Source organism: Protopterus annectens, chromosome 5.part0 (assembly GCF_019279795.1).
Source record: "Protopterus annectens isolate FY-2018-M chromosome 5.part0, PAN1.0, whole genome shotgun sequence".
NCBI lineage: Eukaryota > Metazoa > Chordata > Ceratodontiformes > Protopteridae > Protopterus > Protopterus annectens.
Window position 1 is genome coordinate 1456128089 of NC_056735.1, and position 21981 is coordinate 1456150069.

Below are 21981 nucleotides of genomic sequence, written 5' to 3' on the forward strand. Positions count from 1 at the left end.
TGTTACCTAGAAAAAAATCTGTCATTCTTGCCACCTTGGTGTGTTGGGCCTAACAGGGCTGTCACCAGAGTCAAGTAGGAAGGAGCCCATATCTACTTCAGCTACACCTGCGGGTGTGCTAAATTTGGGGGCTTGTCTGGGATTGCCTGTACTGCCCTGGACTTCACCCTACTCTGCTGTACTTGTGGAAAGCAAATCCAGCAGAAACATGAACCCAGAAGTAGCAGAATTAATAACCAATCACCACTATGGACGCTACTGAGCAGACCACATTGGCCTTATTAGAATGGATAAGTCCTTTAGTGTATGAGCACATACCTTCGAGTGAACAAATTTTAGGTGAGAGTGCAGTCCATGTGGTAATCCCTGAAAAGTGTACTACCTCGACAACAGAGAAAATACCTGTGGAAGCTATCCAAGTAGGTCAGAACCTTAAACCAGAAGCTGCAGCTTCCCTGCCCGTAAATACTATAGGCCTTGGGGTTTTGAATGCTTTGGGAAGTATTGTCAAAAAATGCTTAAAGCCTACACAGCCATTCACTGGGTTTGGCTACCGCAAATTGCGTTTCCTTTCTGGAGAACAACCCACACCTCAGGGAGAGGAAGATTTTGAATCCTGGATGGATCAGGCTTCACAAGCTCTAGAGGAGTGGGATATCCCAGAATCTCAGAAGAAGCAACAGATAGCTGAAAGTCTAAAGGGATTAGCTGTGGATACCATACACAACTCAAGGATGGGTAAGCAAGATTGCATGGCCAAGGACTATTTAGGAGTACTGCAGTATGTGTTTGGAAGGACTGAGAGGGCTGCTGACCTACAGTATCAATTTGAACATACATACCAAGAAGTTAGTGAGAAACTATCTGATTACATTAAGCGATTAGATAAAATGCTCCACCAGATCATCCTAGAGAAGGGGGTGGATCCGAAAGTAGCTGACCAAGTACGGATCGGACAAATTTTACAGGGAGCTTAAGCTATGGACCCCATTGTGTGTAAAATGAGGATGAGAAATAGGGAAGAGATTCTAACTTATTCTCAGTTGGTTAAAGAGGTGAGGGAAGAGGAAGCCCTGTTGAAAGCCAGATCTCAGTGTTCAACAGCATCCAAAACAGTGAGTGAACACCAGCATGAGCCTATAGCTGTGCTCACTACTCAAACAAGAGTCGTGGCCCAGTGGGTCCGCAATGTAGAGGTGTCACAGTTGCAGATGCAGGTGTCTTCCCTGACCGATGCCATAGCTCAAATCACCAAGACAGTTGCAGAACTGGAGAAAGCCATGGTAACTTTAGCTGAAGGGAGAACTACATCAGCTAGAACCTCCATGAAAGGACGCAGGGAAGAATCGAATCAGCCTATTTTCAGAGTTCCTACTGGATTTTGTTTTCGCTGTGGGGATGCAGGGCATATAAAGTGACAGTGTCCTAATGCAGAGAACTTGAAGAAAGTGAATGAACTATTATTGGCTAGTGCAATGCAGGAAACTTCAAAGGGCCTAAGTGAAGGAGCCAGCTGAGTGCCCAGTTACAAAGAGCTCCATAAAATCTAACATCAAGAGACAGCATCCTGGAGCTCCTTTCCACACAAACCCTTGTAATAGGGGAGAGAAATTACCTACTATGCACACTTCTAGCTCATCTGAGGTGAACAACCAAATTGAAAAGCCATCTCAGCCAAAATCTCAGCATCTGAGATCACAAAGCATTACTAAGCAAGAGTCTTACCCGTTAAAATGGCGAGGTCAACCGGTGGTACCTCAACCACATGCTGACTGCTGTACAGCTGAACAGCACTGGAAACAGAAACTACCCGATGGCCTACTGGGACCGTCCCCTGCCGTGTCAGTAAAAATAGAAGGAGTGTATAGCAAAACACTGTTGGATACTGGTGCACAAATTACCATTCTGTAGAGACTTCTACCAAAAATACTTAAAGCATTTGCCACTTGAAAAGTTAGAAGATTTGGAGATCTGGGGGCTAAGTGACATGAAGTTCCCTTATGATGGTTATGTCTCACTCAAGTTAGAATTTTCCCCCTCAGTTGTTGGGTCAACAGAAGTTTTTGAAACACTCACTGTTGCGTGCCCCAGACCAAAAGGAAAGGATTCAGCATCTATTTTAGTGGGGACAAATACTGACCTTGTCAGAAGAATGCTAATGCTTCAGTTGACCCAGGAACACCCAGCATTACATCCTCTTCTGAGATCAGTTTTCTGTGCCCTTCAAAGGCAGAAGGACAGTAAGAAAGATGAAATTGGTCATGTGTGGACCCTATCTGGAAGAGAACATATAATTCATCCTGGTCAGGTCACCTGCTTGAGAGCCAAAGATTGTGGACTCCCTCCCCCAAATGCTTTGTGGATTACAAATAACTGGGATCCATATAAGTTACAATTTGGGCCCCATCATGCCGGCAGCAAGACTATAAGTAGTCTCTGGCCAGTGAACAGGGTATAATAGTGTGTTTCATAGTTGGTCTGTTTAGAATTGATCAGGGGGGTTGAGGGTGTTAATACTGTTCAATGACATTGCATTTTCTCATATTTGTATTGTTGCATTATAAATCCTCATTGTTCAATGACATTGCATTTTGCTTGTGTTAGTACTGTTGCCATCAAGAATTTTGCTGCTCAATGACATTGCATTTTCCCATAGCTATATTGCTGTATTATAACTCGCCTAATGACATTGCATTTTTCCCGTGTTTGTATTGCTGGATTATAAAGCTTTACTGCTCATTGATATTGCCTTCTTTGCGCATGTTTAAATGTCAAGACCTTTTCCTGTTGAGTTCTGGGAAAGAGGGTGGATGTATGGTTTCATTGCATGCATATCTCACCTTGCCTTATCGCCAAATGGTGCACTGTTGAAATAATTTGTTTGTGGATGTGCTATTGCCTTTTAAATTAGATGTGTCACCTAGAAAAAAATCTGTCATTCTTGCCACCTTGGTGTGTTGGGCCTAATAGGGGTGTCCCCAGAGTCAGTTAGGAAGGAACCCATATCTACTTCAGCTACACCTGCGGGTGCACTACACTTAGTAATGAATTACACATAAAAGAGTCTTCAAGGATCATGCAGAAAATATCTGTACTTGATAAATGCTCTACAGAATTAATGGGCATGACAATAATTTAAAAAAAAAATAAGTTGTAATGAAATAAAGACTATCCTCCGTGATTCAAAGTAGTTGTTCAAACAAGAATAGAATGAGAATCCCTACGCATTTAAGCCACATTATACTATTTTTTTTTTTTTTTTTTTTTATTGCCAGGTGTTACAGGCCAAACTGGAGAGAAAGGATATCAAGGTGTACAAGGAAGCACTGGAGTTGCAGGAGCAGATGGCATGCCAGGAAAGGATGGAATGCCAGGTAAAGCCAAAGGACACCAACAAGACTGACAAATCCTTAATATTTTAAGCTGCTATTTAGACTTTTTTGTAGTTACAAAATATATTTCAATAGTAGAAAAAGAAGAATACCATGCCATTTCTCTCATGTCCTGCAGGGCCTAAAGGAGATCTAGGTTCACGGGGTGAACCAGGTGCAACAGGAGAACAAGGACCTAAGGGAAGCACTGGTGAAATGGGCTATCCAGGTAACTCTCTTTTGTGCTGTTTACTGTGTTCTTTGTGTACTTTGTGCTGCCATCTTCATGTTGCTAGCTACAGTGCTGCTACTGAGTTTCAAAGTTTTCATGGGCTTTGCATAGAATGTGAGTTAATAAAAATAAAGCCTTGCCACATGCTGAGTACTAGGTAAGTTATATCTGAAAATATGACTATATTCATACAGCTGTAAGAAGTAATGGATTACAAGTAATAAATTACAATAGATTAATTTTTAATGTAACAGGCAGCAACTACAGTTTATGTGCTACTGACTTCATTTTTCTGCAGTTAATGAGTTACTTGCAACTGAGTTATATATTACTAAGTAGGTTGGGAGGGTGGCCTAATTGTTAAGGTGTTTGCCTTACAAACACAAGGTGCAGGGTTTGAGTCTCACAAGGGATAAATGGCTAGGTTTAAAATGGCTCACAAGGGCATTTAGCTTAGTACTAATCTATGAACATCTATGAACTTAAGGTCAAGATTTAGGAGCTGATAGCTGCCACCCTCATGATACACTGATGTACAAATGCAGCAGTCATAGAGAAAACATCTTTTTTCCACCCATCTCATTGTAAGTAGTGTAGATGCCAAACTTTTCTTTGACATACCAGTGAATTACTCCCAGACTCCTATATGAGCAATCATTAGTGTGCAAATGGCAGCTTTTTTCCCCAAAAACAAGGTTACAGTGTCCCAAGGATTTCTCCTTTCCCTGAGATGTTGGACATTGGAGTAAACATATAGAAGTACCAGTGATGTACAACCTCTCCCCCATACATCAGGGGATCTAGAGAGGTTTGTCCCTTGTATAAATGTTTAAAGCTGTTAAGAATTCTTTAAACCAGGAAAAGTAGTAGCATTTGATTTAGTAAAACATTCATATTCTAAAGGAAAGTTGTTAACGTCATCATCTGTAAGATTCACATTTGCCATTTGAATAACCATAAACTTAAAAGCATGGTGTGTATCTGTATTTAACACGTTTTGCTAAAGCATTATTCTCATTCTTTTTATTAACTCATTCCCTCAAGTACAGCTCTTTTGAGTGTGTACCTTTAATTCCCAGTGGGTGTGGCTTGAGCCTTTAAAAAAATGAAGTTATCACCTTACAGTTCTAACAAGTACTCTTTGACAGAGGTCAAGTATCAATACAATTGTTTGCCATCATGTACACTTCAAGATAAAATAGTTTGATACCTTGTTATGTAGCATGGTTTTATAAATATGAACAAGCAATATTTGATGCCTAGAGAAACAGTGTGATTAACAGCAAAAACACCTGGAGACGCACTCGGCTGTATCATAAATATTACCAAGTCCAATTGTTCAAGTCAAAACTGTTGCACGGAGATGCAGAAATCTGGATACACAAAGTCCGTTAATATTCAACGTGGCTGCCTGCTAGGCACAACAGCATAAGCTGTTTGAGTTCAAAAATATCAGCTACAAAAGTCACTACTTGCTATTCAGCACTGTTAGGAACTTCCAACAACACCAGTCAACTCCACCGAACAATAACTTGTGAATCACACAAAATCAATAATCCAAGCGTTCAGCGAGGTGAAAGTAAAAGAATTGGTTTATTAAAACATCCGGCAAGCGCTATTGACAAGGTCTTCTTCAAGCCGTTATACAAATTTTTTTAAAAAACATTCACAAACATTTATAAAGGATGTGACATAGACATAATGATGTCACATCCTGTTCAAACTACAATATATTAAAAATACAAAACATTTTCTTAAAACTTTTGAGCACTACAAAAATAAATCACCTAACATTCTTGCTGGGCATGGCAAATTACAGATGCTATTTGCACATACATCAACTAGTGCAGCTCTAAAACTGTTAGCATCAAAGTACATTAAAATACGTTAAAATGCAAGACATTGTCTGCACCATTCCGGCGCTGTAAAATTGAGGTACCTAATATTATAGTAGGTATGACAAAATGCAAAACGCTTTTTTTACATGCATCAACTAATACAGCTCTTTACCTATTATCAAACAAAATATACATAAGATCTACATTTGTAATTTAAATCTTGCTCTCAGTAGCTGCATTAAAAAGTCCTGGTTCACTTGTTGTCAAAAATGCAAAGCACTAAATCCAACGTTGTATACACAACTAAAAGCATGAAACAGATGTCCTTATTCACCTTCCAGCATCCAGAAACTATTGCAAATACATGACTGTTATTATTGGATTATTGATTTTGTGTGATTCACAAGTTATTGTTCGGTGGAGTTGACTGTTGTTGTTGGAAGTTCCTAACAGTGATGAATAGCAAGTAGTGACTTTTGTAGCTGATATTTTTGAACTCAAACAGCTTATGCTGTTGTGCCTAGCAGGCAGCCACGTTGAATATTAACGGACTTTGTGTATCCAGATTTCTGCATCTCCGTGCAACAGTTTTGACTTGAACAATTGGACTTGGTATTATTTTGTGTGTGCACGGAGCTTGTTGTGAGTGTTTACTTGTCTCTGCATTGTATCATAAATATGTTCACTAGTCCTTACTTGAAATTATTTGTCTTTCCTTTTTTGGACTTGAGTTGGTGGCTTGTCATAAAGCCAGATATTGGAGCTTTGGTACAGTTATTCCTATTTGAAGCTTTTATTAAAATCTCCCCAGGTATTGCCTTTCTTCCATCTCAAAATGTATTCCGCTTACAACAACAACAACCCAATCAATGTGGTTACATTCCATGTATCTCCAGTGTTTTTTGTAAGAAGAGACATAGTTACAGGGCATGCTATGGGAGACTTGGTTAATTTAAACTTGTTCTGTTGTGTGGAGTATGGAGCTGCGCAGTGTGTCATTATGAAAATGACCATATGGTCTGACCATAGTCAAAGCATTAAATTGACAGGTCTCACTTTTAGTAAGTTTCTAGGCAAAGTGCTTTATTTTGAATCTTGTTAGAAGCAGACTGCGTGATGACCCCAAAACCGACATAAAGAATTTAAAAAGACATGGTGAATGAAAAGTAAATGCTTCAAAAGAGAATTGTGATTTTAACCAGTGGTAGTTATATTTTAAATTTAGCCTGTTTTTCATAAATTTGTAATGCCAAGCCACTATGCCAGACACCAGGCAACTTGCCTCAGACAATACTACCAAGATTCTTTTAATTCAAGAATTAGTAGAAAAGCCATAAACAACAGTTTACTAATTTTAATGCAATGTTAGCTAAGAAACAATTGAGTGACAAGACCTACAGTTTGGTAAAACACCTGCCATGCGAGAACAGGCAGACCAACAAGGTTACCACCATATGTATATTGATGCAAGAGCAAACATTTATGTCTATAAGTCAGCATCTTTTCATAGTAATGTGTGCTTGTAGTGTTCCAATCTGCATAATTAAGTGCTGTAATTGCATGCATACAAATATGGTGGAACAATTTAAAGAACATATTTTAAAGACATAATGGTACCAGAGAGCAGCAAAATAGGACATGTGTTCTAATATGGACAAGATGTTTGCATGTCCATAGGTACAAAAACTAAAATTCATCTGTATAAATAGGAATCCTAAACACGTCTGTTGTTCAGTATTGATCCCCTTCTACTTTAAGATAAGCTAATGATCTGATATGGGATAATTTTTACCAACACATTATCATTCTAGGAATTTCATCCACCTTCTGAGGGAGCTCTTACCATAGCTTTAGCAAAACATTTCCTTTTTCTAGGAGGGGCTCATCCTTGGCATCTGGTGGGGACTGTGTCAGAAAATATATAGGGAGCTTCTCTTATATTTGTCTTCATTTCATTCATACATGATGCAGTCTGTGATCTGTCACAGTAAATATCAATTTATGAAACAATCGCTTGCTATTACCACAGTCAGGTATGTATCATAACAAAGCAAGCTGCTAGGACTCCAAGCTCACCACTGCAAGCACATGAGAAATGTGCTTGGTGCCTGACCCTAGCACCAGAGCATGTGATTTCTGTCAGGACATTAATCAAAACACTCATATCTGGCAGAAGAAGACTTCTAGGAGGCCTTCGTTGTGAAGACGCATACAACTCTAAAAAGAATCCTTATTCTTCACTATTTTTCTCTAGGGGTCATTATTGCAGTTTTTATTTCTCCAAAAAAGTAATCAAATTGACACGAGTTGTGTGTTTTGCAGAAGCGTTCCCCTCTTCTGGCCAAGAAGAGAACTCCTGTTCACTTTCATTCACTTTACTAGTGAAAAATATGGCAATAAGAGCAATATCAGTTTTTCCAGGCTACTGCTTCCGTTTCCTTCTCCAAGGAGACTTGAGATCTCTTAGTCACAGACATCATCTAAGTGAATGAGGAGATGCTTTAAAATGGTTTAAATCTCTACCTTCCCCCTTGCACTGAAGTGATCTAGATCCTAAGAATCCACTTCTGGTGTAGCAGTTTCTTTTTTATCCAACCTGCACCTCAGATTACCTGACGTGCTGAGCCAACTAGAATTTCTAAAACTTGATAGTCAAAGAAGTAATGTGAGTGATTAGATTAAATCAACCCTCCATTCAGGTGCAATAACATGCATATTTATTTAAAAAAAAACTTACTTATTTACTCTCTAATGTCCTTGTTTTAAAACCTTAATAAGTTCTAACTGCATTAATAACAATGAAAAAGGAAATTATCAATAACACTTTCCATTAATGTGTGCATGTATTAGATTATGTATTTTATGTACAATTTTCCATCATAATTCTATTCTATACTCTGTTGCACCATACTCATGTGCTTTTCATTTCCTACCAGCCGACTTCTTTTAGTAATCTGCTTCAGCATTATTTTGTATATACTATTCCTGAATGTACCCCATACATATTATGAGTCTTCCTTTTTTTTACTGTTTGTGTAACCTTTTATTACCACTTTCATTCGATTGCTTTTTTGACTGCTAGTAACATTAAGCTTAAAGCCTTACTATGTCTCAACAATTCCAAACCTAGACTCCAACTCAACATCAACATTCACTTAGTTGATTTAATATATTTCCCCAACAATTGTGTCAGGATAGTCTCTAAGAAGTCCTTCAACTCAGCTAACTCCACACATTCCCAAAAAAAATGTATTCCCAATTTCCTCTCTCATTCCCTTCACATTTCCGACATCTGGTCTGTACTTAAGGAAAAGTTCTCTGAAGTCTACTTAGAGTGTAAAAGTACCCATGGAAACATTTCCATGCAAATATCCTAAATCTTCTGGACTTTGTAGCATGCCTAGAGACCTTACAATTTTCATGTCATTGCTGTTAAGTAATTTATCCTTCAAATCTTTTCTTCCAAATTTTTCTAATCTCTTTTGACTGGTTCATTCAGTTATCACACATTATTTTATATGCCTTACAAATTATTCCTTTTAAATAGCACTGCCTGTCCTTTGTTCTACTATAAACCCTACAAGAACTGATCTTTCACTCAGTACTCCTCTTTCTCTCTCTCTCTCTCTCTCTCTCTCTCTCTCTCTCTCTCATTTTTCCCTGTTTCTCTTCATCCCTCTTTGTCTATCTTCTGCCAGTGCTCCATGATATGAAAGGCAATCTCTGTCCTGCATTTCAGACAACTGCTTGGTTTCTTCCAAACCTATCACTTTTTCCTGTCAGTTGATTTACTCGAGTGGCGTTCTTCCTTTGTTGGTTCCCTGCAGTTTCTGTCTGCCATCTCGTTATTGTTTTCTGTACACTTAATTTTATGTGTTCCAAGCAGCAAAACCCCCCTTCTCTCTGCACACTAAATTCTAGCCACCACCTATAAGTAAAATACCTTGCTAAAAATGTATTATTTCAACCAAAATTCTTCTAAGCTCAATAACTGCAGTCTTAGGAGTAATATAGCTAAATGCCAAGGTAAACCTCTTTCACTGCAAGTATCCCCTCACTGCCACAAGTCTTCCATCACTGTCTTTTTATTCCTGTTGTATCACAAATGGAGCATCTCTTCCTAAAAGACTAATGGCGCCCTCTTGTTTGTCATTGATATTCTGCCAAATGTACACAAAGAAATTCCTCAAACTCACATGCTTAGTTCTTTCCAAATGTCTCCTGCACCAGGACAATGTACACCATATATTTTCTAATATAATTTGGTACTTTTTTCTGTGCCTGTAAGTCCATGTATATCCCATGACAAAAATGACACTGCAGCCATTCTGTCATTTTAATGTTGCATGTATACATATGTGTGTATTTGTGTTTATATATATATATATATATATATATATATATATATATATATATATGTATGTATATGTATATATATATATATATATATATATATATATATATATGCTGGAAAATGCGGAAGTCAACATCACTCCATGCATGTGTCAAGAAACAGACTCCAACTTTTAAAAAACAAAGTAAAAGTTTTTGCATGGAGAGTCCGTGTGCACCCCCTGTTAATTATATATAATAACTCCAAGATTACACAATCTCCTACCTAGCTAGTCAACCAAGTGCAGCTTACTAGACAGCTGTGAATATTACACACTATATATTTCTTTTTGTACTGACAGCTTACATATACTTTGTAAAACTTGACTAACAAGACATTTATGTAATTGTAGTTTCACACTTTTGTATGACTTCACTGCACATTTTTCCCAACAGTTCATTCCAGTATAACCCTTGATACTTTGACACACATTAAACAGAAACTTATACATATTTACAAGTTCAAAATGTTCCTCCACCCTAAATAATAACAAGAGCTTACAAATGCCTGCACTGGCATTATCTACCCTAAAACTAAGTACACCCATGCCAAAGTAGATGTTATTTCCAATGCTTACACATATAACTATTACTGCTTCTTTCCATGTTATCTGCATTGCCTTTCTAAGTATAAAAATGATCTGCATATATTCACTAACCATTAACTTAAAAACTAGCTCTTTGAGAAAACTGAGTAAACTTGGAAAAGGAGAACAGATCTGTGACTTCATGCTTAGTACAGTCTAAAGTTAATACTGCTGGTGTTATTTGATTTTAATACTCTTTCTTTCCCCTGCTTTTTTAAATTTCCCATCCTTTCTTTTCCTTACATTTTTTTCAAAACTACATGTCATTGCCCTTTGAAATAATAACACGTTATTGGATCCACTGAAGAGTGTCTAACCATCTCTTAACCTTATCACAAGTGTAACAATTCATCTCTGACAATTTCTATTACAGCAGCTCTGCATTTACAGTCTGTTTCTCCTAAGCCAAGGCACTTGCTTAAGGAGAAAAACAGCTGTTGTATAATAATACTACAAAACTACCATTTATCTTGCATTTCTCACTTATTTTCATCTTAACATATTTAATTTGAGGAATGAAGAAAAAGACTGCCATTAACTTAATCTTTATTCTTTTATTTTGTCTTTATATCAAAAATAAATTGTTAAATTTTATATTTATTAAGAAATTCCATGCACACTAATAACCCACTCCCCAGCAGCTACAGCTCTCCACTTTGTTTAAATATACCCTTCTAAATCCCAGCATTTCATCTCATGCTATAGTGTAAATAATAATTTACCTCACTTTTTAAAAAAAAATATCTTTGGATTACTGTTGTTTTACTCATACTAACCAAGCAAACTTACAACCTCCTCTCCCCCCAAAACAGCCCACAGTTAAAATAACTTGATACAGTACACTAGCCAGTACTGTGTTCTATTTTACAATAATATTAAACTGCTTAACATCTAAAGTATTTAGAAAAGTATATATATATTTGCTTATAGTTAGTTCTTTCTTTCTAACATTTAGTTCATTGATGGGTAACAATTACAAAAGGTGAGATTCATGTGTTTCAGTTTTCTCCATCATTTTGAAAAAAAAACAGCACATACTGGGATTGATGCTCCACATTCCCCCAACTTTTTATTTCAGTTTGTCTTTTTCATACTCCTCATATTGTCACTGTACTACATTTCCAGCTTCTACTGACTGGGACAAAATGAACGTTTTTTTGTTTCCTTCTAGTTTGAACCACTCATAGTGGGACTAATACTTTCTGTTTCTCACATCATCGCTAAATGTATTAGTCTTCTTCATGTTCCTCACCTTCTCATAAACCTGTCGTCTAGTTCAAATCCAAGTTTCTACTGATTCTTCTGGTCACTTCTTAGGCTTCACTCTGCCTGCAAAGCATTTTTTATTTGGAATAAAAGAAACATATTTATACTCACAGTCTCTCTTGGATACCAAATTAGGCTGTCCTCCATCTTGAGTTGATTGAGGGTATGTATCTCCTCCAAATCTTTATCTGACTCCATATATGCTTTCAAAACACACAAAAAATATTCTGAAAACCACTAGACATAATAGCTTGAATCTCCCACCAGCCTCTCCGCAACTTTTAATGACTGGAAGAAACCTTCTCCTCTTACATTTAGTATAGACTAAATAACCATTTTTGACAACCACGATAGCACCACAAATTTTCAAAACTTTCCCTTTTTTACCACATTCCTGGCTGAAACATGTCCTTCTGCTGCTATGATTGCATTTTAATAGGTATTGGTATCTGCTGATTTCTAGAGGCTCATTTTATAACATATGATTTGCCCTCTCAGGTAGCAAATACTCCTGTGGAGCACCACTCCAGTTACTTATTATTTATTTATTTAGTTTACTTCCAGTTTGATTACCGGGGAAGTCCTCTGGGCCCAGAGAGCCCATTTTCAGTGGAGGCCTGGGGAGAAAAGCTCCATGAAACAAATTACAGTAAAGATAGCAGTAAATAAAAATAAAAGTACAAGTACAAATACATATCAAATAATACAAAGCATGCGTAATATTGCCCATAGTGGAAAAATATTGTGCAAAATCATTTTAACAAATTCACACAGTTAAAATCAAAAGTCAAAAACTATTTACAATGTTTACAGAGTGTGAGAGATTGTATGGGAATTAGCTATAGAAGGTTATAGCCAGCTATAAGGTGCTTAGGAACTCAAGAGTATACCCTCCCAGGGGCTTTTGTTAAAGAGTTCTAGGTAGGGAGAATGCAGTTACATTTCCATTTGAAGGAGAGGTAGGTGTAAAGCTGGGTTTTGAAGTTGTTTGTGTTTGACATTGTCCTCAGTGTGGAAGGGAGAGAGTTCCATTTCTTACCTAAGGAGAAGGAGAGGAGAAGTTGTCCAGCAGGATGTTTAGGTTTGTGGACAGTAATTAAGTTTTGGTGTTCAGATCTGAGAGTTCTATTTGGGGTATATGGAGGAAGGATGTTAGTTAAAGCAGGGCATTTGGTTGGATTAAATAGTCTATGTGCTATAGTGAGCTGGAGGAAGTCCAGGTAATTTGTGAATTCTAAACATTTGAGGGATTGGAGGGTAACACAGTGATGAGTGGAATGTTTGGCTTTGGCGGCAAATTTAGAAATTTTGTTATTACAGCTTTCAAGTCTGGAAGTGATGGAAGAGGCCAGGTTAGTTAGTAGCGGGGCACCATACAGAAGGGAGGGAAGGAGGTAAGAGGAGCCCAGAGTATGCCTAGCAGAATTATAGGAAGTGGTTGTTCCTGTATACCATGCCTAGTTTTTGGTGGGTTTTCTTTATATTTTGCTGAATACGGATGTCGAACTTGAGGTGTTTGTCTATAGTTACACCAGTAGTTTGGCAAAGGGAACAACTTCGATCGCAGAGTTGCTTTGGCTAAGGACTTGGAAGGAATTTTTATTAAAAGAGAAAGATTTTGAGGGTGTGAATAGTATTTTAGATTTGTTAGCATTGAGAGAAAGGTGATTTTGGTGCATCCAGATCTCAGTAGTTGAGAAGGCAGTCTGAGTTTTAGATAGGAGTTCAGGGTGGTTAGAGGCAGAGCGGACAAGTGTAGAGTCATCTGCATATTGGATGACTTTGGCATTAGGAATAGCAGAGTGAAAGTTATTGATAAAGATATTAAACAGCATTGGTCCAAAGATGGACCCCTGTAGTACTCCGGTAGGGATGGGTAAGAAAGGTGAGGTGCCTTTTTTCCATTTCACAGCCTGAGATCTATCTGACAGACAGCATGAGAACCAGGAAAGAGTGTTTTAGGAGAGATTTACGTTTGAGAGGTGACTTAAAAGGTGCTTATAGGAAACAGTATCAAATGCTTTAGAGAAATCTAGGAGCACCGTGAATACTAAGTTCCCAGAATCTCGGGCTTGACTGACAGTTTCTAAGAAGGAGAGTAGAGCTGTTATGGTGCTATGTCCTTGTCAGAAGCCATGTTGGGTAGGGGTAAGAAGTTGTTTTTTAGTCAGAAAAGGCATAAGTTGGAGGTGGATGCATTTTTCTAGGATTCTGGAGATTGGAGAGAGAAGAGCTATAGGGCAGAAGTTTGAAATGTTAGTGTTTTTGCCTCCCTTGTGGAGAGGAAGAATAAAGGTGGAACTTAATTGTAATTATTTAATTGTACATTTATAAAATGAATGCTGTCCACTTCCATCAAACTCTCTGTTAATGCAGAAAATGTTATTTTTTCTTCATGGTCTTTCTTCTATGCATACTATTTTTGAAAAAAATATTTTTATTTAATGTCATTGATATATTCTCTGACATTTTCTCCTTCATTTTGTTTTTTGACTTCTTCCAACCATTTTTTTTTCATTTGCTGTCACATAGTTTTGTAAAGCCCCAGTTATTTTAAACATTTCTGAGTATGTTCGTTTTATGTTTTGACTAGTTTACTAGAAGCCATCTCCTGCTTTGATGTTGGAAATAAGTCTGCTTCTGCTGGTCAGCCACAAGGTACTTCCATTCCACAATTTTTTGTTTATTCTGGAAAACATGTTCTTAATTTTCCAGACGTTTTCTTTCCTGACATCCAGGCAGAGTACCTGCAAGCTAGTAATGTAATTTCCCCCAAATTTTTAATTTTTACTGTCTTTTTAACAAACTTTCAGCTTCACACTTTGAGATTAATTAATGTGCTTCTGAGTCAGCTGACATCTTGAAAATTACCAAAAGTTCACTCTTAAAGAATTTGAGTTGTTTCTGTTGTTTCCTATAATATCAAGGTATTTCAGATACAGAATAATTGTTGTATGCAACACTTGATAGAAACACAAAATATTTTTTTCCTGAATTTTCTGGGTATTTTGCATTGTTCATGTTATTTGCAGAAAGCAACTGCCCAAATGCAGGCAATCATGGTTATATTAACAACAATGCAAAGAAATGGGTCAAATATAAGAAAGGATTAGTGGCAGCTGATGACTTCAATGTAATGGGGGGATGTCAAAGCAACTGGATGAGTGAGTCTAAATGGAAAGGACTCTGGCTATATTATTACAGCAGAAGGGCCATTTACCTGTAAACAAACAATAGATGTGTTTGGCCACTTTCATCCTCATAATACCTCAATATCTTCTCATCCTAGTTGCTTTACTGACTATACACACATCATGTTTCTGACTACAGTAAACAGAGTTAGCCTTAAGTACAATTGAGCCCTAGCAAAGGACTCCACTGGGTCTTCCTGTTGCACATTAGTCTTCTTTGCTCCCCTTGTGCCCCTCTTCTTTTCAACCATCCTGGTCCCACACCACTATGATTACTTAGTGGCAGCTGGTGACTTCAAATCAAAGGGGAGCTGCAGTAGACAGCTGAATGGGTGGGGTCATTGGGAAGGGGTGTGGCCAACTAGAACGGGGAGGAGCTATGCTCAAAACCACAAAACCTGTAACTTTAATTAAATATGCTGCCCTGGGTGCCAAACCATCATTATGAGAGTCCAATCAAGACAAAATGAAATGTAGAAGAAAAAATATATTTCAATGCATTGGCTGCATGACAGCTTACTTAATATCTAGATGGAAACAAAAAGGTTGTGAGGCATGAAAAAAATAAATTACTTTTTAAATACATTACTGGAATGCTAGTCAAAATCAATTATAAGAAAAACAAGCAGCACTCAACTCAAACGACTTCTCCTTGCACTGCAGTTTTAATTATAATTTATATTCAGCTGTATTAAAGTACCAAGTAACATGCTGAAAGTAGCAATCTCTGTGATACCCCCACTTGTAAAAGTGTTTCTTATCCAAAAAAGACCTGCTGCCTGACAACAACTATCTACTTGTTTCATGGGGAAAACATGATCAAAGTAAAAAATGAAAAGCAAACAAGAAACAATCTCAAGATACATTGCTTAAAGGATTACTGCACATGTTATGGACCACACATGATAGATTGGCATCCTGTTTATTTTAAGGTAAAGCCAATAAAGATGACTGCAAATCTCCAACAAATGTAATGAGCTTCTTAAAATAATGTAATCCTGTCCTTTATTACAAATACTGTCATATGCATTTCAATACCTAAGGCTTATAGGTTATCTAGTTATGTAAGTATTCTTTGCATAGCAACAACAGAAAGGCTTTCATTGTTGGCAGTTCTTTAACAGTATGCTTATTAAAGCTTACTTGCATCTTACAATCTCAGACAAGCTTACCTGATGGTCATTAAAGCATTGCTACTTAAACACAGAGTAACAAGCACTTTCTGAATAATAATAAGCATAAATCAGCAGTATAAAAATATGACAGAAACCAGAACATTCTGCAAAATCAAAGACAGATGAAAAGTCACTGTAGTACTTGTGTCTACCTTGGATGGGGGGATACTCTGCACATTTACAATGCATAACTGCTCCTTGCCTTGCTTGGACACATCCAGAGTCACTACATGGGGGTATGGGGTGCAATAAGTATGTCACAATTTGAAATGTCTCTGGCTAACTGTGATGACCCTGCCACATTTGTCATACCTCTCAACCTCAGAGCAAGAAATCTGGACAAAGCCATACATAGAAGTGGGACAAAGTCCCAAAAATAAGGACAAGTTTTAATTATTGCTCTTATAAACTTAGAAAGATAATAGAATAGTAGGTCTTGCATTAGTATGAATTTTCTGAAGGGTGTGAAATCTGAAACTCAAATGTCTGTCATTATTTTCTAACTTCAGTATTTAATAATTTGCCACTAATTTGCCAAAAAAACACAATTTTATGAAAATTGGACCAAAAATGTGATGCAGAAATATAAAATAGCCTCACAATACAGCTGGGAACCTGTCAAAGAAGGGACACTGTTTTAATATTAGTACTGCTAACTCGAGCAGCTGATAAAATAAAAGAATCTACAGGTATTTCTTAAATAAAAGTAATCTATAACTCTAATTATTACAGTTATTTATTAATTGTAAACCCTCCACGTTTTCTTCCAAAACTGCCATTTTGCGGAGGGATTATTAGGGGAAGAGCAACATTTTGAGCCAAAATTGGGGACAGTTGAGAGGTTTGGATATGCCTAATTCTATAAAGCAATTTATTTGCATGTACCTCTCAACCTGTTAATGCAGGAAATCTGGGCAAGGCCAAATATATCGGGGGAACATATAAACAGTACTAAAAATTGCTCTTGTATAAACTGAGACAGTTGATGGAATAGCAGGTCTTGCTTTAGCATGCATTTTTCTGAAGGTTATGAAGTCTGAAACTCAGTGTCTGTCATTATTTAGTGACTTAATTCCTAAATGATTTGCCAGAAAACCACAAATTTTATGAGGAATAAACCAAAAATAAGAAGCAAAAATGTATTAATTCTGTGAAAATCTGGGCAGTTGGGAGGTATAGTTCAGCTGGGGCTGTCTTTGAGTTTGCCACCCTTCCCCCTCACAAAATCATTGTCAAAAGGAGCCTCCCCCTGCAGCCATTCCAATGAAACATTACTTGGCTATTTCACCCCATTTACCATAAACACTAATGTGCATACTGCATTACTTCTACGATGATTTGGACTTCATTTGAAAGTTTTATTTTGCATTTTACAGCACAAACACTAAGACATCTGCTAAACAAAGCAATGTAGTCTCACAGTGAAAGCAGACTTAGCATTAAAACTTCTCTGCCCTTGAAACTCACATTCATTGAAACAGCATTGAAACCCACATTTAAAGAAAATACAATTGGCTAGTGGCAAATAAAGATTAACGTTGGGCTATTTTCAAATGATAGGCCCCTGCACACAAAACATACATGTGTTCTGTGATGCACCTTCCTGATTGCATTAAATTATATTCCTTGTATAATACAGTACAGTTGTTAGAGGGTGCTTTAAAGTTATTGTTTTGAAAATTTTTCCAGTAAACTATGAAACGAAATGCATGCACCAATAATGACAAAACTGCCAAACTGAGAACATTTCCATCATAAAAGTCTACTCAAACGTCTACAATCCACCAGTATCAGTAAATATGCACAATCTCTGCAGAAGTAAAAGTCATCTAAATAATTCCACATTAAAAAGATCTGTAACTAATGAAGAGGTTGCTGCTAGCAAACAACTTTATATTTCATTGTTTCATCTACAAATAAAGTGCCTGTTGCCCTTAAGGAATAAATTGCTTATATTACATTAAAAAATGATAAGCTAGTAATATTGCAATAGGGAATGGATGGCAAATAATGGACGGGTTCATAGTTACTAGGTATCTTCACTAAAGAGGACATTCTCAAGACGGCAGCATCCACCCCATTTACAACACAGTACAATATCAGCAATGCATGTAGATACTGTGGGAGTGGAACCCACAGCCTTCTGCATCAAAAGCAAGTACACTACCTGTTGTGCTATTAACAATGCAAGCAGTATCAGCATAAGCAGCACTAAACTTCTCTTCCCCTGCAGCTCTCAGCTCCTTGTAAAATCTACTCAACACTCTCAACTTTGCAGCACAAGAAATCTGGAAAAAGCCAAAATGTATTGGAGAGGAACAAAAGGCCAAAAACCAGGGACACGTTAAACATTGCCTGCATAATCTTGGAAAGTTGCTAGAATAAAATGCTGTGTTACCACCATGCATTTTACCGCCAAGTCTTGAACCCAAAACCCTGTGCAAAACAGTCAGAGCAACATACCACTATGCCAAATCACCTGTTTTGTGAAAGAGAGGAAGACTGAAACTTAATTGGCTACCATTTAGTGAATTCAGTTCTCACCATAGTTGTCAACCTCTTAGCAAAAAACACCTGGACAAAGCCAGTAATGGGGAAATACAGCCCTCAAACATATTCATTGAATTCAGTTCTCACCATAGCTCTCAACCTTAGCACAAAAAACTGGACAAAGCCAATAATGGAGGAATACAGTTCTAAAAATAGGGACAAATTTCAACTATTTATCTTATAAACTTAGAAAAAAATGCTAGAATAAAAGTTTTTTTTTTACTATGTACTTTCTGAAGAATATGAAGTCTGAAGTTCAAATGCCTGTCAATTTTATTTATTTAACATTTGTTAACCAGGAAAGTCTGACTTGGAACAAAAAAACAATTTTCAGCAGAGGTCCAGGGAGAAATACTGCAGACACATGTCTTTGTAATATCGGAGGACACCATAGCATACCCACACAAACACAGGGAGGACATGCAGACTCCACACAGAAGGCACCCCAGCCAAGAATCAAACCAGAGAACCTCTAGCTGTGAGGCAACAATGCTACCACTGTACCTCCAACTATTTAAGGAATTAAAAACTCAGAAACCACAGATTTTATGAGAAACATAACAGAACAAAATATGAGGCAAAAATCTGAAAATGTTTCACAAATGGTGGTGGATAGGGAATTCAGGCTCTTGTTACCTGCACCCAAGGTACAGGGTTCAAGCTTGAGGTATTCTCTAACCACCACCATCAGGTATCTCTAGCCACCAGTATAACACACACACACACACACACACACACACACACACACACACACACACACACAATTCATCCTGACTCTTCTGTAATCCACAGCTTTCTTGTACCTAAGTCGTCTCCTGTAGCTGCAGTAATCCACACAGCTTTAGTAATATCAATCCACTGCTTTCTCATACCTACAGTAATGATATAATCAATCCACATAGCTTTCTCCTGCAACCCACAGCTTCAGTAATCCTGTGTTCACGCCAGAATGCACACTTCTGGTTTCTCTGCTCTTTCCTGGGAACGTTCCAAGACTGCTGACTCTACAGTCTGATCCCCTTCCAGTGTATGCAGTTAGCACAGCATAGATCTCTGGGGAATCAGCAGTCTGCTTCCTTCTTCCTGAATCTGGACTGGTAAGGCAGCAGTCCAGATTCACTTTGTATGGAGCCTAATGGAGAATTTGTAGGACTGTACCATTGTGGTTCACAGCTGTGGGGGCTGCAGTCCTGCAATCTGATATCCCGAGTCACTACTGTGATTACTTCTTTCTTGTTTTTCACAGTTTGTCTTACTTTCTATCTCTTCCCTCCATCCTTTTCACACATCCTCAATGGCCAAGGCTGCACTGTAATAAGTGTGAAAAAAGTAAATAAATTAGGTCAGGGATCTTGAGACAGCTAGATCCCAGAAGTCACAGAATTCTAGATGCACTGTGAGGTACATCTTACTGCTTTATTCCAACCTTTAAATCCAATGATGGAGTGAACAAAAATTATGAGTAAGAAAATAAATTCAGCCTTATATTTTGTCAGAAAATAAGAAGTGTCCAAAGCATAATGTTCAAATTTGGCAAAACAGTAGTTCCCAATTAATCAAGAAGACAAAATGCTTCAAAGATATATAAATCCAGTCTGGGAGTAGTGCTTTCTGTTTACCCCCTTCCCCTGGTGTCAGAGAGTGGTGAAAGCAAAAGCACAAATGGCCAAAAGTGTACATTACAGGCTTGAAGAGGAAACCAAAGTACTTGGAAACAACACACACAGAGTCAAGAGAACCTGAGGACTCAAAACAGAATGAATTGCAGCCAAACAAAAACAACTATATCACTGAGGTTTGTGAGATGGCAATGTTACTGATTGCTTCACTGTGCCAATGGTCAGTTATTATCATACATATTCTCCCCAGACCACCACAGACAGACAGGCAGACAGATGCATAATTCTGATATTTGACTGTGACAGAAAGTGAAAGGCAAACATGTTACTTCTTGATAAACTGTAGTCCGCACCCCAAACACACTCATCTGCATCTATAGTCAGTCCTGACACATATCAATTACAGCTGTTTTTGACTCTGCACACCTTAACTGCCTGAAAGTGTTACAAATAGCTACAGTAAAGTATTCCAGCTGGCTTTATACAAATGCACACTAGATCTGGAAAGCCAGAATAATGACTGCTTAATCTGAGCAAATGAGAGCAGGTCAGTCCCTTTTATTCAAAAATATCTCCTGTACCCTTTAAGTGATAAATGTATTGATTGTGCACGCCCGAAATGTCTGAATGTGATAAATACATAATGGTCACAGTAGCTTATTGCAAGTTTGTTTCCCACAAACAGTAGCAGCAGTAAAGTATCCCAGCTTGCTTTAACAGGTATACATTAATCCTCAATTAGGCCTGCAAAGTCAGAGTAATGGCTGTTTAACATGAGCAAATAGCAGAGTCAATCACTGTTATTCAAAGTGAGCCCCATACCCAGTAATTATTACAACTTTATTGATTGGCTTCAGCTCATATGTCTGATTGTTATTAAAAAATATTCACAGTAAAGTATTTCAATTTTTTGATACAAACACTAGACACACTAACATTGTCTACCTTTTATCACATAAATGCACATTAATTTAGGAATAATGATGGTTTAACTTGAAAAGATGACAGCAATAGCAATCAATCACTTTCCTCCCAAGAAAGCCTCCTGCCCAGCAACCATAGCCACTTTGTTGACAGTGTACATCTCGAATGTCTGACCCAAATAAAACTTCATGGCTACTCCAGTCTACTTCAACTTTGTTTCAAGCAAGCAGTAGCTACAGGAAAGTATTGCTACACATAAACACACATTAGTCTTCCAAAGGCAGAGCAATTCTCTTTAACAACTGACAGCAGCATTAGTCACTTTTGCCAGCAAACCCTCTGTATCCAGCAATTGAAGCCAAATTCATTGAATGTACATACTTTAGAAGACATCAGATTGTGATAAAGAAAAATAACCACAGTTATGTATTTCAGCTTTGCATCACAAAAACAGCAACCACAATAAAGTATTACAGCTAGCTTCACAGAGATACACTTTAATCATGCACTGCCAGAATAAAGAATGTTTAACTTGTGCAAATGGCAGCAAGTTCAGTCACTTTCATTCACAGAGAGCCCCCCCCCATACTCAGCAATTAAAGCCACATTTGTTAACTGTGTATAACTCGGATATCAAATAGTAATAAAATGATAATAGTAACAACTGGCCACAGTCATTTTTAACCTCCCTGCCTGCATCATGCAAGCATATACACATGTACACACACACACACACACACACACACACACACACACACACACACACATAGCCCATCAATTACAGCAAATTCTAAGACTGTATACATCTCAGTTGTCTGGTTGGGGTCAAATGAATG

General features: G+C 37.6%; 1 protein-coding gene across 1 annotated transcript in view; it reads left to right on the forward strand.

The window, feature by feature from the left end:
• Positions 1-21981, forward strand: part of COL4A1 (collagen type IV alpha 1 chain) — a 1084337-nt gene that overhangs the window by 803469 nt on the left and 258887 nt on the right. The window contains exons 35-36 of the mRNA XM_044071271.1: positions 3276-3374; positions 3511-3600. Of these exons, the coding sequence (XP_043927206.1) occupies positions 3276-3374; positions 3511-3600 (189 nt within the window). The remainder of the gene's footprint in view (positions 1-3275; positions 3375-3510; positions 3601-21981) is intronic.